Here is a 19,903-nt window from a genome sequence, read left to right as displayed (position 1 = left end):
AGATCTCATGTCAGATGGTTGTGAGCCACCATGTGGCTGCTGGGAATTGAACTCAGGACCTCTGGAAGAGCAGCCAGTGTTCTTAACCTCTGAGCCATCTCTCCAGCTCCCAGAGACTTATAATTATGAATGCTCAGCCTATATAGCTTAGGTTTGTACCACTAGCTCTTATGACTTAAATTAGCCCATTTCCGTTCATCTGCTTATTGACACATTACTTGTGGCTTTTGCCTCTCCTCCTGTGTTTTTTGCTTCCTCTGAGTCTAGCTGGTGACCCTCCTTTCTTCTTTGCCAAGATTTCTCTGTCCCTAGAGATCCCACCTAACCTCTTCCTGCCTAGCTATTGGCCATTCAGCTCTCTATTAAATCAGTCACAGTAACATGTCTTAACACAGTATAAAGGAATGTTCTATAACAGATTTACTCTTCCTCTTATGTGCAGCCATTGGAAGAAGACACTCTTTTATAGGACCTGGGCTTCCCAGATGCTGTGTACTAGGATATGAATCCTGGACCTTCAGCCTCTTCTGAACAGTAAATTTCTTGTATGCACAGACAAATCCGTTACTGGTGTTTTGTTACTTTGCCCCAAAGAGGCCAGTACATTTCATCTCCCAATTAAAGCATGTGGGTTTTTTTGTTTGTTTGCTTGCTTGCTTTTTATCTTGGTATTCCTAATACTAAGGAATCCTGGTACCAAGTAAGGTTTTATAAGCCCTAGCTAACCTTGTGAAGGTTTCTATGTCTGTGTTGAACCAGTATATTATGACTTTGTCAAACTTTGGTTTTCCCGAGTTTAGGAAATTGCCTAACAATGGCAAGAATTATTTTCTGATGGCATAGGAATTTTGAAATGACACGCCAAGGTCCTTGTCACTCTCTCATGGCTGGTGCTACTGTTTTGGGGTCACAACAAGGCCAGCCTAGATCAGAGGTTTCTCTGTGGTTTCTGTTATGTACACCACCCACTTGTCAGTTCCTCTGCTTTGCGGGGACTGGGGTCCTTCTCCATGTAGCTGAGAGTCACAATTTTATGAGAGTTTGCTAGTTTTCTTCTAATCTTCATTGGGGATCTGAGAGAAAAGATGATTTTCCCACTAAAGAGGGACCGGATCTTAGGAATATTGTCAGGTATATTTGATGTTGTTTTCACACTTGTTAACAATGATAATATCATAAAAGCTTTAAGAACATCAAGTGAGATGATCTGTGTAAATTGTCTGGGAAAGTACAGGCCTTTCTGAAGGCCTGCTACCACATACGAGGTTTTCTGCAAGCCGGTGATAGTACCTTGTCTACTCCTTGTCTGAAATTTCTCATTCTTTGCTTCTGGTTCATTTGCACCCAATGTTTTTCATCTGTTTTTCCACTTAAGAAAACATCCGTCTTTAGCTCACTGTATTAGATCTCTCTCTGCTGCCTGAACTGCCTTCGTCTTGCAGTCAAGGGTGCTTTAGAGCTGAAGGCTGGGCACAACCCACCACTCCATTCATTGCAGAATGTCAGAAAGTGAATAAATTTTCACTGTCTCAGAGGGCTGGGTTTTTTTTTTTTATTTTACTGTTTGTCCTTGAAATGCAAAGTATCATTGCTCTTAAATCCCCACAGCTGCCCCTCATATTATTCATAGTTCGTTGCCACTAAGGTTCAAGTTTTACAGGCAAGACCTGGATTCTCTTATAGGCTGTGTTCCTTGACAGTAACATGGAACATGAAGAGTGATGAAAGGTCTGTATAGGCCGGCAGAGTCTCGGGAAGTCATCTTCTCAGGGATATGGAGAGATTGTTCACAGGCAGAGGTACACACCACAGCTGAAATGCTTTGTCCCTCCTGTGCGGTGTTAGGTACATAGGGGGAGTGGTGTGACCCTGGAGACAACTTGGAACGTGCAACTTTCAGAACTAAGATCAAAGTTAATGCTGTTTTTCTGTGGATTGAGTACTTTGGAATTTTCTTTTCTGAAGCTAGAATCTCGCTAGTTTTCATGTGTGTTTGAGTCACTAGCTTGCATGCGTGTTTGAGTGTATGTGTGTGTGTGTGCCCGTGTGTGTGTCTATCTAATGTACCCTGTGTTGACTTGGTACTTGAGATTCTACTACCTCAGCCTCCCAAATGCTGGGATCATAGGTGCTCACTTCTACACCAGGCTGCTAGCTTTTTTTTTTTTTTTTTTTTGTGTGTGTTTTAAAGGTTTATTTATTTATGCATAAATAATGTTTGCCTGCATGCCAGAAGAGGGGATCTGATCTTATTATAGATGGTTGTAAGCCACGATGAGGTTTACTGGGAACTGAACTCAGGACCTGTGGAAGAGCAGAGCTCTTAACCTTTGAGTCATTTCTCCAGCCCCTTTTCATGTGTTTAAAATATAACTCTTGTCGACCGGGCAGTGGTGGTGGTGCATGCACTTGGGAAGCATGGGCAGGCAGATCTCTGAGAGTTCGAGGCCAGCCTGAACTACAGAGCGAGTTCCAGGACAGGCTCCAAAGCTACACAGAGAAACCCTGTCTCTATAAAACAAAAGACAAAAAACAAGACGAAACAAAAAAGATAACATACTGTGAAGACATCCAGACAACAAATATATCCTTTCTAATGTGAAATAGTCAAATATCACATTACCTAATTTTAGAGAATTTCATCATATGTGAGCTCAAGCTCTTATCAGAGCGGCATCCCTGTCACGTGGTCCGAGAGCCCCGAATCCCCATTCTCTCAGTTCTTTCCCACTGGGGATGTTTCTTCTCAATGAGACAGCACAGAAGGTGGCTTTGTACAAAGCTTCTTTCACTCAGTATAGAAGCATCTGCACTGCTTATATGTTCTGAAGCCCTGAGGTCTTCCTCTCCTTGTCCTGCTCCAGGACCTAGGAGCTCCGTGTGGATCCAGGGGCATCCACACTGGTAGGGGCTTGCTCACTTGTTTTGGCAGCAGAATGACAGTAGACCAGAAATTCTAAGAGAGCAAGCCTATCCATGCTTTGCTCCTAATCTTGGGGAAAAGCTGTCTTTCACCATTAGTTATGGTGGCGCCAGGTCTCTCTCTCTCTCTCTCTCTCTCTCTCTCTCTCTCTCTCTCTCTCTCTCTCCATTCTGCTCTGCTCTGACTTTGCTGAGTCTCAGTAGCTCTTGTTTGCTTGAAGGGGGAAGCAGAGGCACAACAGTTGTGTTTTCTCTCCAGAGAGGCCATTGTTCTGGGAACGCTTGCCTCGACATTCCGGGAACAAGTGCAAACTTCCTTCTAGACTGGAGTTCAAACACAGTTCTTCAGTAGAAACCTAAGTCAGCACTTTCTACGTGGGTGTTAACTATTGTGTTTGGGTGGCATGTCTTCTAAGCCGTGTCTAGAATCACTCCAGCTTTGCCAAACAGCATCTCTTGAGATCCGAGAGAAAGTGGAAATGGGAGGTTTGCAACATTAGACATTGATCTATTGTTTCCCTAAGTTAAATGAGTTTCCTTGAACCTGTATTACTAAGAACAGGCATTGAGACTGTGAGGGCAGGTGATGGAGATCTTACTCTTCTGAACTGAGGAATTGGTAATGTCTGTATAATGTCTGTGTTTGTGTGTGTGTGCTCACATGCACATGCATGGTTTATGTTTCAAGTGCTTGGTTACTTGCTTAACTTATTATATAATTTGTTCTTCCCATTAATCTTGTGTGATAAGAACTATTTCTCTTTATAGAAATGAGTCATTTAGAGAAGCTGAGTTGGGGTGGAGAGCTGGCTCAGTGGTTAAGGGCTGTTCTTCCAGAGGTCCTGAGTTCAAGTCCCAGCTACCACATGGTGGTTCACAACCTTCTATAGTAGAATCTGATGCCCTCTTCTGGCATAAAGGCATACATGCAGATAGAGCACTCATATATATATATATATATATGAGAGAGAGAGAGAGAGAGAGAGAGAGAGAGAGAGAGAGAGAGAGAGAGAGGCTGAGTCTCATCTTGAAGGTTTGCATTCTGTTGGAATCCAGAATCCAAACTCTTAGCCTGTTTACCATGCTGTTTATTTCTCCTTCTCCTGTTCTCTGAGAAGTTATACTTTTACTAACGAAAGAAGAGATAGTAAAACAAGCAAACAGACAGAGAACACAAACAGATAGGACACTCTGAATGGCAGATAGCTTAATCCTGGGTAAATTCTCTGGGTTCTTGACAGTGGCACAACTCCAATTGTGAGATGCGCTTTTGCAGTTGCTGAGGCTTGGAGAAAGTTATGGATCCAGATTTGGAGGAGAGGAAGAAGACCTCAGAGCTACAAAATCATATAAGTAGACATGAACTTGACCTCCTTCTAGAAGCTGTTGTCTGGGGACTGTCTGCCAGTCATCCACAAAAGGTCTGCCATCGAGGGTCAAATTTGGGTTGGGTTTGAGAATCAGAACACCTCAGATAAGGGATTATTGGCAATGACATTTGAATAACGGAGAAAATGTATTGATTTTATTAGTTTGTTTTTATAACTTAAACTCCTCACTTGTTCAGAAATCTGAGGAGGTACCCCAGGGTGAGGGAGCTGGCTGGTGAGATGGTTCCACGTTCCTACCTCAAGTCAGCGTCTCCAAATTTAGTTCTCACAATTTGTTTTAAGGTTCCATTTGGGAAAAAAAAATCTAATTGCTTTTTAAAGGGCTAAAATCCACCACAGTAGTCCATCAACCCTGTTGTACAGTTGAAAAGGTAAGGGCTTAAAGTCACAGAGCAAGAACCGTAATTCAAGGTTCTTGGTGCCCAGTGGTTCATCTGTCAAAGCTTTGTCATTTGAATATGACATCCCAGGCAGGTTGCAGTGCTCTGTGGACTTTGGGATACCTGACCTCTGCATTTGAAGGGTTCCAAGGGCTAGAGTCGTGTAAGAAGTTCCAGAAAAATCTGAGAACAGAGCAAGGGGAGCCCATAGCTTCTCCACTGGATGAACAGGTCAGGGGAGGCCATACTGGACAGTGTCATGTGACTCAAGTTTTCATAAATGTATTGGGATTTGTCAGGGAGATTAAGTGAAGAGGTCGTTCCAGGCCGAAGTAGCACCCTGTACTGAGAAACAGAGGTGCGCAAGAACACAGCTTTAATCAAGAAATAACAAACATTTTTCTGATTAAGAAAACTACCCTTTATGAAGCATTATCCTGGGCCAGGCATTGTGTTTGGTGATTTGCATGGATTACTTCTGGTAATGCTCTGAAGAATCCTGAAATGGATACACATGGGAAAATCAAGTCTTAGGGTAGAGAAATAAGGAGGTCGCGTAAGGTCTCACAGTCAAACAGGGATAGAGCTTGAGACTGAATTCGAAGACCGTAGTTTTGATGGGGTTTGGGGCTCTATGTGCCTGGTGAGCAGTTGGCTTTCAACCTCTAGATCAGTGGTTTCCTCTCTTCCATCAGTGTAGCCAGGTGTGCTTGCCACCACTGGGTTCCCTGATACCCTTGGGTGAGAGGTAGGCTCCAAGGATGTGTAACGCTCAATAGCTTCCAGGCCATTCTGATACAGTTGGTCCAGAGATGGCATTTTAAGTCCAGCTATTGAGGCGAGGCGGTGGACAGCCTTTACATGACAAAGGAAACATCAGATTCATAGCCTACCTTGGGGTTTTAGAGTTTGTAGAGATGAGTCACAGCCTGAGTCCACTAGTCTTCAATGAAACGGTGTGTGGTGGAGGCAGAATGCAAAAGGAGAAGAAGGAATGAAAGGACCTTCCAGGGTATGCTTCAAAGAAGATGAGCGATGCAAAGAAAAGTCTCCACCCAGTAAGAGAACTCAGCTGCCAGCAGCACCCAGAGAGCTCTGAGCAGCAACAGAAATGGCTCTACTTAGTAATTGGAGTTTCTGGATGTGCTATCTGGTCTGGAGCAAGAAAAAGAAGCATCGCAATAGAACACGTGTTTCACCATTTCCAGGAGAGGGAAGCCTACTGTTTAGATAGCTGCACTTTGGCTGTGTTGAGTTGAGGCCCTCATGTGGCGGGGCAGAGAGATGTAGGCTCCAATGGATAGAGGACTAGGATGGTTTGGATGACCTAGTGTTTACCTTGGCTTAGCCACTTGGCCGTTTCAGAGACGTCACGTACTCTTTGTGCCTCTTTATTTTTTTCCCTCTTTTTCATCTTCAGGAAGAGGAGGTAATAGTATTTCTTCCTGTTTACAGACACTGGAAGGAAATAGTCAATCCTATGTCTTAAAAACAATTACTTTGGGCTAACAAGATGGCTCAGTAGTAAAGGAGCTTACTGTTAAGTCTGTCTGATGACCTGAGTTTGATACCCGGGACCCATGTGATACAAGGCAAGAACTGATTTTTTCAAGTTGTCCTGTAACCTCTATATATGTGTTGTGGTGCACGCACACACACACACACACAAACGAAAAAAAAAATGTTCCCTGGCATGGTGGTGGTGGTAGTGCACACCTTTAATCCCAGCACACAGGAGGAGGTAGAGACAGGCAGATCTCTGTGATCCTAGAACTCAGCCCAGCCTGATTTACATAGTGAGTTCTAGGATAGCCAGAGCTGCATGGTGAAACCCTATCTCAAAAAAAGAAAGAAAGAAAGAAAGAAAAAAAGAAAGAGAAAAAATACTAATATTAAAACACATGTAAGAGAGAGAGAGAGAGAGAGAGAGAGAGAGAGAGAATTTTTCATAGTCATCTTCACAGCCACCCATGCATATGTGGTACAAGCATTACAAAGTCACTTCCAAGATAGCAGCTTTTCTGAGGGTCTGCTGATGGATGCAGTTTCTCTGTTTGCTGGACTCTTGAACATACAGTTGAAACTAAACAGTTAAATAATGTTTTTGACTTTTAAAGTGTTTTATTATCAACCAGATTTAGGAACAAAGCCAACTTATTTCCTGGGGGCTAATTCTTTCAAAACCTCTTTTGTTATGAATTTATTATGTCCAAGGTCTCAGGTCATATTGTTCTACATCAACTGCCTTAGATGGTTTTGAAAATTCTAGACAAATGTATTGAAACTACCGTCAGCGTCCTTTATTTTGACCTATCCTAAGGCATGAACAAATAGATACGTGTATCTTTCTTGTGTGTGTGCGCACGTGTTCATGGGTGTGAGTATGGGTAGACATTTGTCAAGGTCTATGTGTGGAGGTCAGAGGACAACCTTAGGTGTTGAGGCAGGGTTTCTTTTTTGTTCCCTGCTGTGTACACAAGGACAGCCCTTGAGTTTCTGGGGAATTTCCTTTCTCTCCTCTTATCCCAGGAGGAACCACTGCAATTGCAGAAACATCGCTAAGTCCAGCTTTTTATGTAGGTTCTGGGGCTCCTGACTCTGTTCCTCACATGTAAGGCACAATATTTCCCACGGAGCCATTTCCTAGACATATGTGTGTATCTATGCGTGTCTGTATGTATCTCATTTAAATATATCTACACATTCAATTAAGATACAAGAAGTGACTTTCCTGAGATTATAGGTGGTCATGGTAATTGAGAAGTATTCATTAGCTCAAAAGTCACACTCCACACCCACTTGCTCTTCAGTTCTTGTACCTGGTTGATTAACAGATCTTTCCCATAACTCTTAGCCTTTTCTTTCTGTCTGTAATAACCTGAGCCTCCCTGGGGCAAGCTGAGCGCCATCCTTTTTAAGCACAACTGTGTCCATTCTTGATTCCTTGCATATTGTAGCCACACTACAAAGAGATTAGCCTTAAAATCTGATTAAACCTCTACTTTCTTAAGCCTTCTAAAGGCTTTCCATTGCTTTAAGGATAAAGATAATGCCATTAAGGTTACCTTTGAAAAAAATCACATGATTGACCTCCCTTAACCTCTGCAGTCTCCCCTCCCTCCCTGCCCACTCTTGTTCTTCCAAACTTAACTCAAGCTGTCTTGATATTTTTGGTCATTGTGAATTTCACTTTATAACTACAGAAAATGTTTGCACATTCTGGTCTCTCTGTTTAGAGTCCTTTCTCCTGTCTGAATCCAGTTATTCTCCCCTACCCTTCAAATCACAGTCCAATGGACTCTACCAAGTCTTCTGCAAGCCCTCCCAATGAGGTCAAACCTGAATTCTGTGTTCTCCAAACACCGCTGACTTCTACATGTCTTCCTGCACTTACCACAGTTTCAACTTTCCCGTTACCTTTGAGTCTCATTGAATGTGGATGCATGGATGATGTCTAGTTCAGCTTCCTATTATCCAGAACAATGCTTAGCTAATGAATATCTGAATCTGTGGTTATTCACAGAATATTTTGGTGTAGGATTCTTGTTGGATTCTATGGGTAGCAAATGTAATACACAGACATAAGTTAAACCCACGGGAAAACATGGCAATATTGATTTCAGCTTTCAATTTTGTGATAATTAAGAGAACAAGCCCTCTTGGCATTTGAACTGCAATTTGTAATTTCTCAACTGGCTAACTCCTGGGAACATACATTACCCATGAAACCTTGCTTTTGTGGGTTAGCATCTTAAGTCCCATCTGCAGTCCAGAATTGTGGAAGCTATGAGCCAGTTTGTTGTCAAAACATTCAAGCCATTAGGTTGGGAAACAAAGACTGTTGTTCATTTTGTAAATGCTGTGTTTTTCAGTAGTCCCCAGCCAAAACAGAACTTAAAGACAAGACAGAATGACTTTTCAACTAGATTAGGAGAAATACACTTGAGTACCATTTTCTAATGTTCATGGTGGTTTTTTTGCGGTTACAATTGAAATAATACTAAGTCAAGTCAAGAATCATGAGAAACAGGATTTAGACAAAGTTTTAGTGAGTTTCTGACGGCTTCAAACTTGGGAGCAAGAATGGCAAGTGTCGGTCACACAGCTTTCAAATCTCATGGGTCACCTCAAGCCTTCTTCTCCTGATCAGGGCTGGAGAACAAGGACCCATAGACTGCTTTCCTGAAAAGACGGACTATGCATGTATATAAATGCAACTGCTATGTTGCAACCAAGCAACACATTGCTGCTTTGTGCAAACAGCAAAGGAAATCGATCACTGCTCTGCAGCTCACAGCATCAAGATGATCCACCCCTTGCCCGAGCACCCCAGCTTGCTCTGCAGCTCACAGCGTCAAGATGATCCACCCCTTGCCCGAGCACCCCAGCTTGCTCTGCAGCTCACAGCATCAAGATGATCCATCCCTTGCCTGAGTGCCCCAGCTTGCTATAAAGAGACTGAAACTTCAAGTCCAATGAACATTAGGCACTATCACTAACAGGTTAAAATTACATTATGAATTAGGCCAAGCCATTCAACATGGGCAGCATTGGTAAATCAAGTCACTGTCAATTATTTTTAATGTTGTTGTTTGCAGTGTGGTCCTTGTGTGACTTGCAACAGAATGACTGATGGTGTCCTTCTTGTCTGTCTCCTAAATCCCCCTTTCTTCTCTGTACCCCCTAGATTCTAGTGGAATAGAATCTCTGGGGGTAAGGTATAAATATCACATTTTAATACCTTCCCCTCAGGGGATCCTTTTGGGCCATAAAGTTGGAGAATCAGAGTGATTTTTGAGACTGAGATGGTTAAAAGATGTTTGCAGTATTAGGTTTATCTTTGCCACGGGGCAGGGGCCTCTGAAATATGGCTGGGTTAATAAACCACACTGAAAGTTGAGTTTAAAAGTCCCCTTTCTGTACTCACTGTGCTGTATCGAGTCAGCTAGCCATGTATGTCTTTCTACCAAAACGTTAAACATCATAGCAGGTGAACTTTCTTTCTTATGAAAGATTTTGTACTGCAGTCCAGTTATTCTAGGTGAATTTTTTGACCTATTGTATACACGACCAGGTGTTTGGGTTTTCTCTGTTTGAGATAATGAAGGGTAATTGCATTTTACTGTTGATTCAATGCCAAAGTAGGGGCTTTGACTCTGCCCCTGACAGCTAATCTATAATGATTACCTTGCAGGAAAAATCTGCTTGCCTTGTGTCTTGCCCTTCAAGCCCTGTTGGGAGTGGAGACATGAGGATTGCTGGATTTCTGGCTGCCAGCCTGGCCCTAGCTTCAATGAGATATCCTATCTCAAGGAAAGAGAAGGCAGAGAAATAGAGCAGGATGCTCAAAACCCTCCTCTGGCCTCCACACGGCTACGCATGAAGAATATATGTACCCTCATAGACATATGAACATATAAAACACATACAATTTGCTTAACTATAGTTACACAATGTGTATATTTGTGTGTGTTTATGCATGTGTGCATGTCCTTATATGTGTACGTATGTGAGCACATGTGTATATGTGTTTGTGTGTGCATGCATGTGTTTGTGTGCGTATATGTGTGTATGTCTGTATCTGTGTATATGCATGTATATGTAGGTATGTGTGGCGTATGTATTAACAAGTCTATGGACACACAATGACCTGGATGCAGAAGATGCAGTTCTTTGGCAGACTGGTTAAAAGATCCTTTTGGATACATGGGTAATCCAGTTCCATACAGAATCACACACGTACGTGGATCAACATGCTAGCACACTTTGTGGCCTCTTTCTCCTGCACAGCTAGTTTGCGTGTTGTAAAATAAAACAATAAAGTAAAAACTGACATTCAGTTTCTGAGCTGCATCCCTCCCCCTCAAGGAGAGCCTGCATTGTCCCAGGGATGGGTTTCTATGATCAAATGTCAGAGAAAGTCTCAAGTTGCTGGGATCTGGGGAGACTAGAAAGAAAAGGAGGCTGTTCTTTAGATCCTTTGTAGCATGCAGATCCCCCCACCCCCCCAAAACCCCAGCAGGTTTGCATCTTGAGACTGAATATAAACGCCGAAAAATCGTACATGGGGTTAACATCTTTTAGAAGCCTTGCTAAATAATCAACTCCAGATCAGTTTAGCTTGGCATACAGACTAAAGCCAGAGGCTTGTAGATAAATCCATAGCCCGCCCCCTCTGCGAGAGCGCAAAGCTGAGAGGATCGGCGAGGAGCAACCGAATGTCTGGCAGTGTCTTTCCTCCTTTTCAATGAGCTGTTTACTGAATTCTGGAGTTTATAATGAAACCCAGGCTTACTCCGCGACCCACGTAAACAAGCTCTTGACTCTTGTGCTATCGGGTTTTATGCGAGCAGAGCCGTGGGGGCTCCTTCAGCGGTTGCTGCTTGGAAGGTTCCTGTTTGTTTACGTATGCACATATGGGCTCTGCAAGGATGAGAGTCACGGGATGGGCCTGGCAGGGGAGAGCCAGAAAACAGCTACCCTGCCCTCCCCTGAATCCTAAAAGCATGTAATATGTAAACGGCTTTCCGATTTAGAGACTTCTAAATTTGGTGTGATTGCCAAGTTACTAAATTACTTAGGATAGAAGCTTCAGGGCGCATAACAGCCTCTCAGGGCACACAGTCTCTTCAAACTGGACGAGCCTTTAACAGGGGTTCTTGCAGGCATTGCCACTTCCAAGAGAAATTCAAGGCTGATCAAGCTCCCCCCTACTGTCTCTTATGCGGGCTTCTTACCCCCACCCCCTCCCTACCCCACAAACAAGTTAACCTTTGTCAGGAATGGGTAGAGAGACTGGGGTGATGTTGTCTTTCCTCACACGAAGAAGGACTTTTATGCAGCTTAGCTGGCAGTCCCAGTATTGTGATAAAAGTTACTTCTGTAAAATTTGACAACATGGAGGGGAATAATGCTATCTCTTGTGTGAGTTGCAATTTTGGAAGATTCCATTGTGAGAAGCTCCCGAGGAATCAGGAGTAGCTGCTGCCAGTGTAGTTATAGACAGGGTCCTTCCAACTGCTGGAAGAATAAACAAACGGGAAAAACAGAAATATTTATCTGGTTTATGAATTACGAGGTTTTTTTTTTATTCTTGTTTAAAAAGAAACTTGTGGGATTGAAGACATGGAATAATTGCATAGCAAAAGCTTCGAGCTGATGGGAAGTTAGAAGCAGTTCTGTTTCATTTTTATCGGATAAAATACATTTGGTTTCTCTTTTGACAAACCATGTATTTGTGAGGGAAGAAAAACGAGCATGCACTGTTACTGGCCACGGCTACATAAGAAATCCCCCTGTTGCCAAAGGATACCACATGAAAGTGTCTGTGTCAGGGGAGGGGCCGGCCGGGGGGTGGGGCCAAGAAGGATGTTGCCTTAAGCTTTCTATGCTCCGGGTTGCAATTTGTGAACCAACTGTGATGAAATCGAGCCCTGGACGAATCAGATGCGCCTGTCAACTTCCCAGGTGGGATTGCTTGGAGTTAATAGACTGAACTCAGAGCCCCAAACGAACGCAGTGCATTCCGGGCACGCAGCGAACACCCTGCAGAGGCTTTCCAAGAATCCCTCGGCATGGCGAGAAAAGGCTCTTTCGGGTCACACCAGGTAGGCGGAGGATGCAGTGACTCGCGAACTGCTCGATCTTCCTAGTCACTTCCATTTGAATTCGATTTTTTTTTCCTTTCTCCTTGCTCAAATCCAGACATCATCTGAGAAAGCCTTTCGGAACTGGCAGGAGTGGGGTTGCTGGACTCATCTGAACTGCTTCCATGAATTTAGAAGTCCATCTAATCTAATCTAGCTGTGTTTGACGATCTGATCTCTTTATTCCCTTAGGTGATATCCTTGTTCACTTTTGCCATCGGTGTCAACATCTGCTTGGGATTCACAGCAAGTCGGATCAAGAGGGCAGAATGGGACGAAGGACCTGTCACAGGTAAGAGTAGCAGTTATTCGCAGATTTGATTCTTGAACAGTATTGTGCGTTTAGGCAATCCACGTCATCGTCTTCTTTCAGAGGACCTCAAAGAGCAATGAATTTAGCCTACGTGTATGGGTATTTTGACTGCATGCCAATGCATAGCCCCTGGAACTGGAGTCGCAGACAGTTGTGAACTGCCATGTGGGTGCTGGGAATTGAACTCCGGTCCTCTAGAGGAACAGCCAGTGCTCTTAACCACTGAGCCGTCTCTCCAGCCTCTAAGAATGCTGTTTTCATCAGAGGACTTTATTGTCACTTCTTAATAACTGACTTTAAATTTTTGCACCCAGAAATTTATGAATATTGAAAAAGGTAAGACCCTTTGTTCATAAATAAAGCCAGACTAACGGCAGTGAAAACCTCTTCTGGTTTAATGATGGGGCGGGATGAGAATGACATTCAGAGGGGTGAGACAGAGGGGTGTTGCCCTCCTCCCTAAAGCAAAGCTATGTCCTGGGAATGAGAAAGAAAGGAAGTTGGTTTTTCTTTCTTTTCTTTAAGAGATAAACTTTTTTTTTAAAAAAATAAAACTTTAGAAATTAAAAACGTTGGGACTAAGATTTACTGAGAATAAGGGAGTCCTCCCAGTGGGCTCTTTAGAGGGCTTCAAGAGTCGATCTGCACTCACTGTGTTCTCTTGGACTAAAGCAAGGTGAGTTTCCCTGAGCCTTCCCGACCTCACTAGCGCAGGAGGAGTGAAAGAGGCTCCTTTGCAGCCCACGGGCAGAGTGGGGCTTCATAAAGGGCTGCTTGTGCAGACAGCCGGGCTCCGCTGACCTGGTCTGAAGCAACGACTTGGTTAATTTCCTGGAAATTGGAGCTGCTGATGGTTTCAGAATTAAAAATTGCATTTGAAATGACAGGCACTCTAGGGGGCAATATTTTCTTCCCTTTCTCTGACATCACAGTACATCCTCTGTCTTCCTGGGAATTTTGGGTTTTCTCTGGATTGGAGCACCGTGAAACACCACCTGTCTCTGCAACACCATAAAATGTGTATTATTAAGCAAGCTCTGATGGGATAGTGAGTCTTCCACACAGAACTTTACTTGGATTAGGCTTGAAAGGTGGGAGGAATAGGTTTGAAACGTTGGGGGAGGGAGCTGAGGTGAGGTGCAGTTTGAAGGAAGAATGAGAAAACAGATCTTAAAAAATTGGGGCCCCAGGGAGCCAAATGGACAAAACTTCATTGTGTTTCGTTGGGGAGGGAAGAGAGGGGTCACTGGGCCAGAAGAGAATGCTGTTTTTATTGGAGGCAAATGCTGTCTTCAAAGCCCTCTTTTTCACTCCTGCTAAGGCTGATTGTGACTAACAGACAGGGCCCTTGGTGTGGGCATGTGGCTCTGACAGCCCACTGCCGGCTCTTTCCAATGAGGCTAAAAGGAGTCTTTCTTCTGTTTCTCTAAGTGTTATTGACAGGAGTCAATGCTGTTTCTCTAATCACTGTGTTATTTTCAAACTTGACTTTTGTGGGGCCTGGATCATGATGCTCCTGGCCTGGTCCCCTGGGTCCATATTAGTAAGTGTTATGGCCACAGGTAGGTCACTTGTAAAGTTTCAGCCCTCAGCAGTGAGGATCAGCCTCTAGGTCTCTAGTTTATATTAAAAAAAAAAAAAAATCCCCAGGTCCCCCCATCCTGTGTCAGTCTCTCTGAAATGTGTGAGATCGCTACCAGAAAACTTGAAAAGTATAGAGTAAATGCATTACCCCTGAAAACATTGCTCATACAAGAAATTATTTCCATATGCCGTGGGAAATAGTTACAAGGACGAAGGTGTCAATATAACTTCTGGGAAACTAGTCTAGTCTGTAGTATAACTCGTCAGTTAGATGACGTTAACTATAGTGAAGCATAGTCTTAGGACGTCATACAATTGGCACTCGAGTTTCAGGGTTTAGATATATACTTCTGTGGTTTTTATTCTTAAACTACTTTTTAATGCAGCTCACCTGCTGTCTACATACTGGGGTTCATTTCTGCTGAAATATGAAAGACCAAAGATGCCTTTTAGAAAGTGGGGGAAAGCGGTGTGTAGCCGGGTTTTATATCTTTTTAAATGCTAACTACACTGGGAAGGGGGAAAGCTCCCAAATAACAAGTGACAGGCTATCCTGGCTATTAGCAAAATGTTTGCATCAGAAAACATTGGCTTCGTTTGTTTTCCCTACATCTATTAAAATAAGAGTTAAGAGAGAAAGCACCCCAATTTTTTTTCCTTTAAACAACACTCTCAGGCTCCCAGGAAATCCTGCAAACTCAGTGGCACCAGGTGTTTCACCAGCAGGAGAGACACAAAGAGGTTTTTTTTTTTCTTTTTCAAAGCATGCAGCTTCTGATTGAGTCCTCAGGGCTCCAGAATAACGACAGAGAATGTTTTGTATGCATGAATACTCTCACTGCTGCCTTGTGAACCGAGGTGTCTGTTCCAAGGCTGTGACCATGCGAAGAAACTTAGCATTGATTAACTAGCACACTTGTTAGCTGGATTTGCTGTTAGGACCTGGTCTTCTGTTAGAAGCAGGGGGACATAAGAGTTCTCCCGGATCCTGAGGTGTGTAGGAGTGCTTTGGCTGCTCCTTCTGCAAAGGAGGTGTAAAATGACCAGAGTGAGTTATAATATTCCGGAAAAGGGACGCTGTGGTAAATGGGCAGCAGAAATCAAATTTCCAAGGAAATCTCAGTGCTGAAAGTTCAGCTGGATTTCTTTGTTTCGAAAGGCGATGTAGGTACTCCATTTATCTTATAAGATGGAGAGAAAGTCTATGTGCAGGCTGCTGTCTGCACACTGGCGTATGTTGTGGATGTAGTCCCTGGAGTCGTGGGGGAGAATGTATTACAGAAGTACCCAGGGGGACAGGGGTCCTCTTTGAACTAGAAGCAATGTGACCTTGGAGAGATCTGTGGCTTGACTAATAAATATCTGATAACCCAGTCCAATTTATCATCATTTTTATTGGTTTAAAAGGAGTGATTAAAAGCACACGAGTGATGGATTTTTTTTTAGTATAAATATTAAATGAAAAACATAACTGAAAATTTTATGAGAAAACAGAAAATCTTACTAGGGATGAGAAGGCTCAGGTTCTTTGATGATTTGAGGAGTCTCACTGTACACTTGAGAGCAGTTTAAATAACAACCTGGGGAATGCAGGAAGATACAAAATGATGGGTATAATGTGCATTGTGCCTTCCGGTTAGACTGAACATAGAAACCAGGGAGCGTGAATCAATGGGATGAAATCAGCCGAGTTAGAATTCAGGGTGTCATAGATCTTGCAGTTCTCTATTGAGTGGGGCTCGGTGCAGTGATTTTCCCATTTACACACACACACACACACACACACACACACACACACACACATATATATATCAAAGAACTCTCTATATCTGACATTTCAGTGTGCTTTGTTCAACATAGATTTTTTTTGTTTTTTCTTCAATTTTTCTTTTATTGAAAATAGATTTTTTTTATACAGTATATTCCAACTATGGTTTCCTCTCCCCTAACTCCTTCCAGATCTCCCAGCATCCCCTCCCATCTGAATCCACACCCTTTCTGTCTCTTCTTAGAAAGCAAACAGACATCTAAAGAATAATAATACAATAAGAGAAAACAAACGATCTAGCATAGAACACTCAAAATTTGGAGCTTGCTTATCAAGTTTGAAAAACTCCTTAGCTAATGAAAAGTGGGGTATGATACTGAATTCTGTAATCCCAGTAGTTGGGAGGCTGAGATAGGAAGGTTCAAGTTTGAGGCTCTTTGGGGGGCTGCAGTAAGAGACCCCGTATGAGTCAATCAAATCAAACAAAATATCTGCCTTTCCTTTGTTCGTCAAATACATCTTGTGGCTGTGCTGTGATAATCTGAGACTTTAGCGGAGCAGCTGCTTGCTGACATGAGAGTCACTGGCTTGATTCTTCAATTAGAAGAAAAGATTTGAAAGCAAAACGGCCTAAGATGGATGTATGCCGGAAAGGGTATATGGCGAAACTTTTACATTCTCTTTAGTTGTAAGGCCAGCCATCACTGTCTACATTTGTAGTTGATGGGATTGGCAGTGTCTAGTTGGAAGTGATGGCAGGTTCTTGTTCGCTGGCAGATTTGCTACTCAGATTTATGCAATTTATTACATTGAGTACCATTTAAGTGGCCTAGAGCAGTGGTTCTCAATCTTCCTGTAGTACAGTTCTTCAGGCTTCCTCTCTGAAGTGAAATAGCATCGTTTGAAGATGCAGATTACAGGCACTTTATAATCTCGGTGTCATAGGAGTACCGGCAAACGCCTCATCACACGTTCTTGTTCTCACTCAGTACTTGTGAATGCTTTTCGTTGACTTGCTTTGGTGTCTTCCATGTTTGGTGATTTTTCTGGCTTCCTCAGTGACGATGGAAATTTTGGGATGGCAGCAGTTCGTTGCCATGCCATTTTTCTCCTCTCAGTGAGTTACAGAACGGAAGCGTTATGCTGCTCTCCTGAATAAAGGAGGGTCTACACTGCAAAACTCTGGCACGTTATTGAGGACAGTTTCCATATTTAGCATCATACAGTTGCAATGAAAAGACAAATCTTCAAAAGGTCTAGGGCTAGTGCGATGCCTCAGAGGGGAAGAGTGCTTGCTACTTAAACCCAAATGACCAACATCCATGGAAACCATGTAAAGGTGCAGGGAAAGAGTTTCGTCTGACTCCCACATGTGGGCTGCAGCGTGTGTGCCGTACACATACACATTGTTTATCCACTTGGACACATACAGCTCCCTCCAGACAAAACAAAACAAAACATCTATTCTTAGATACTGGATGTAAGGAAAAACAAAGACCCTCGGCAAACTTTTTTTTTTTTCTTGCTGATTTTTTTATTAATTAATTAATTTAATTATTAAAGATTTCTGCCTCTTCCCCGCCACCACCTCCCATTCCCTCCCCCTCCCCCAATCAAGTCTTCCTTCCTCCTCAGCCCAAAGAGCAAGCAGGTTTCTCTGCCCTGTGGGAGGTCCAAGGACCACCCACCTCCATCCAGGTCTATTAAGGTGAGCATCCAAACTACCTGGGCTCCCACAAAGCCATTACATGCAATAGGATCAAGAACCCATTGCCATTGTTCTTCAGTTCTCAGTAGTCCTCATTGTCCATTATGTTCAGCGAGACCGGTTTTGTCCCATGCTTTTTCAGTCCCCGGCCAGGTGGCCTTGGTGAGTTCCCGATAGATCATCCCCATTGCCTCAGTGTGTGGGTGCACCCCTCGCCGTCCTGAGTTCCTTGCTCGTGCTCACTCTCCTTCTGCTCCTCCTTTGGATCGTGAGACTTCAGTCTAGTGCTCCAATGTTGGTCTCTGTCTCTGTCTTCTTTCATCGCCTGATGAAGGTTAATATTCAGGGGGATGCTTATATGTTTTTCTTTGGTATTTTTTTTTTTTTAAAGCTGGTGTATAGAGGTGACTTGTAGAATGAACAGGTCCATGCTTGTTCTGGCAGTGGGAGACGGGATGGGATAGTCCTGGAAAGGCCAAGTGGATTTTTAATTCAAGCCCCAGTTTGTTTTTATTTATTGATTTATTTTATTTTTGAGATAGAGTCTTACTATGTTGCTCTGGCTGTCCTAGAATTCTCGATGCCGATCAGATTGGCCTTGAACTCACAGAGATGCCCCTGCCTCTGCTTCCTAAGTGCTGGGATCAAAGGTGTGCACCACCATTTCTCTCTCTCTCTCTCTTGAAGCTGGAACATTTCAAGTTTCTTGGGATCATTGAATTAGAAAGGTTCTTTCATGACTCAGACTAACTTTTCCTTTCTCTTCCTGTCATTGTTGGTTGAATTCGCCATTGTCACCCACGAATGAATGGTGGGGCATTTCCTCTGATTCCCACAGGAGCTCACTCCAAACTGAAGCTGCAGACAGCCTGATCTTGCGCATCTCCACTAAGATGCGCCTCTGCAGTAAAGATGCAGCTTTGACGGCCATCCTCAGTGGCAATCAGCAAACTTGTCCATAGTTGATAAGGCAAGCTGTTGGGTGGGATGCGACCCTCTGCAAAGATGGCAAGGGGAAAGTTGGGAGAATGGCTCTTGTCATAAGAAATATTTACAAAATCACCTTGTTGGACTGGACAAGGAATGATCACAACCCAGCTTAGGATCTGTATAGGTATTTTCAAGTCAAGACAGATGTAGGAATGAGCTTTTGATGATGAATACAAACATGGAGCAGAGACAACATTATTGGCTGGGACCCCACCAAGAAGGCAATAGGTTGAGCAACACCTTCAGACTTCTCATTATCTCGCCTGTTAGAATAGCTGAGCGTGTTTACAGACACAGCTCATGGGGCGATTGCTACTTCGGATTGATCAAACAGCTGCTGGAAGGATTCTATCCACACATTAACCTTAAACAAAGAGCATTCCGTGGCAAGTTTTTTACTCTTTCCCCTTTTGCTATGGGATTTTTTTTTCTCCTCTAGTTTTCCTTCTTGCCTGCCATAGTTTCTTATGGCTCAGTATGCACTGGCCAAAACCAACAGAAAAATGTGGTTTGTGGAGCAGAGGTAAGACACTGCATCGCAAACAGACATGATTTTCTCAGCTGAATTGATGTGGTTTGTCTTTATTTCAACGTCCCATAATCAACTGTGAGAAAGCATTTCCCATCTCATGGTCTAGTGACTCTGGCTTCTTAAGATCAACTGATCTGATGCCATAAAGTCTAGGACTGGGTGCTTCTGCCTCTGAAGTGGACGGATGACTAAGGGATGAGCTAACTCTTCAGATAAATGGCATAGGCGCAACTAGAATGCCATTTAATATCTGTTCTCCTACATCTTGCTTTCTCAGGATTTTAAAAGTGATACATACATTCATACATACATACATACATGTATGTATCTATTACAAAAATGGTAATTTTCTAAATATAGAAATTACAAATAGCATGTCATAAAAATTACATTTGCCAAGACCTGTTATGTTTGTGATATGTATTTCATCCACCTACACACATGGACAATAGGAGACAATGAACAAAAAGGACAATTACTTGTGAATTTGTAAAATGTTGCAAATTTTAAACTAGGAGACTGTTTTTATTTTGAAGTGCTATTTTTAAACAACAGAAACTCTTATGCATTTGGCTTTATTTTGGGCTTCATCCACAATATTGATGAATGTGTTTTCTAGTACCAACCTTAATTATTTACCTTCAGAATATATTTTTCTATCTTGTCACT

The 19,903-nt window shown here is 42.9% G+C and overlaps 1 protein-coding gene across 5 annotated transcripts in view; it reads left to right on the top strand.

Annotated features, from left to right (window-relative positions):
- The window catches only part of Enpp2 (ectonucleotide pyrophosphatase/phosphodiesterase 2), a 110,128-nt gene that overhangs the window by 19,877 nt on the left and 70,348 nt on the right, over nucleotides 1-19,903 (top strand). For 2 of the 5 annotated variants that reach the window (XM_057791587.1, XM_057791586.1), the window contains exons 1-2: nucleotides 12,095-12,300; nucleotides 12,532-12,631. In XM_057791587.1, coding sequence (XP_057647570.1) covers nucleotides 12,268-12,300; nucleotides 12,532-12,631 — 133 coding nt within the window. In that variant the 5' untranslated portion in view covers nucleotides 12,095-12,267. Of the gene's footprint in view, nucleotides 1-12,094; nucleotides 12,301-12,531; nucleotides 12,632-19,903 lie in introns of those variants that run through there. The other 3 variants (XM_057791585.1, XM_057791583.1, XM_057791584.1) reach the window with 2 other exon arrangements.

The sequence above is a fragment of the Chionomys nivalis genome, chromosome 17 (genome assembly GCF_950005125.1).
Source record: "Chionomys nivalis chromosome 17, mChiNiv1.1, whole genome shotgun sequence".
In the NCBI taxonomy this organism is placed as follows: Eukaryota; Metazoa; Chordata; class Mammalia; order Rodentia; family Cricetidae; genus Chionomys; species Chionomys nivalis.
This window is presented reverse-complemented; position numbering and strand designations above follow the sequence as displayed.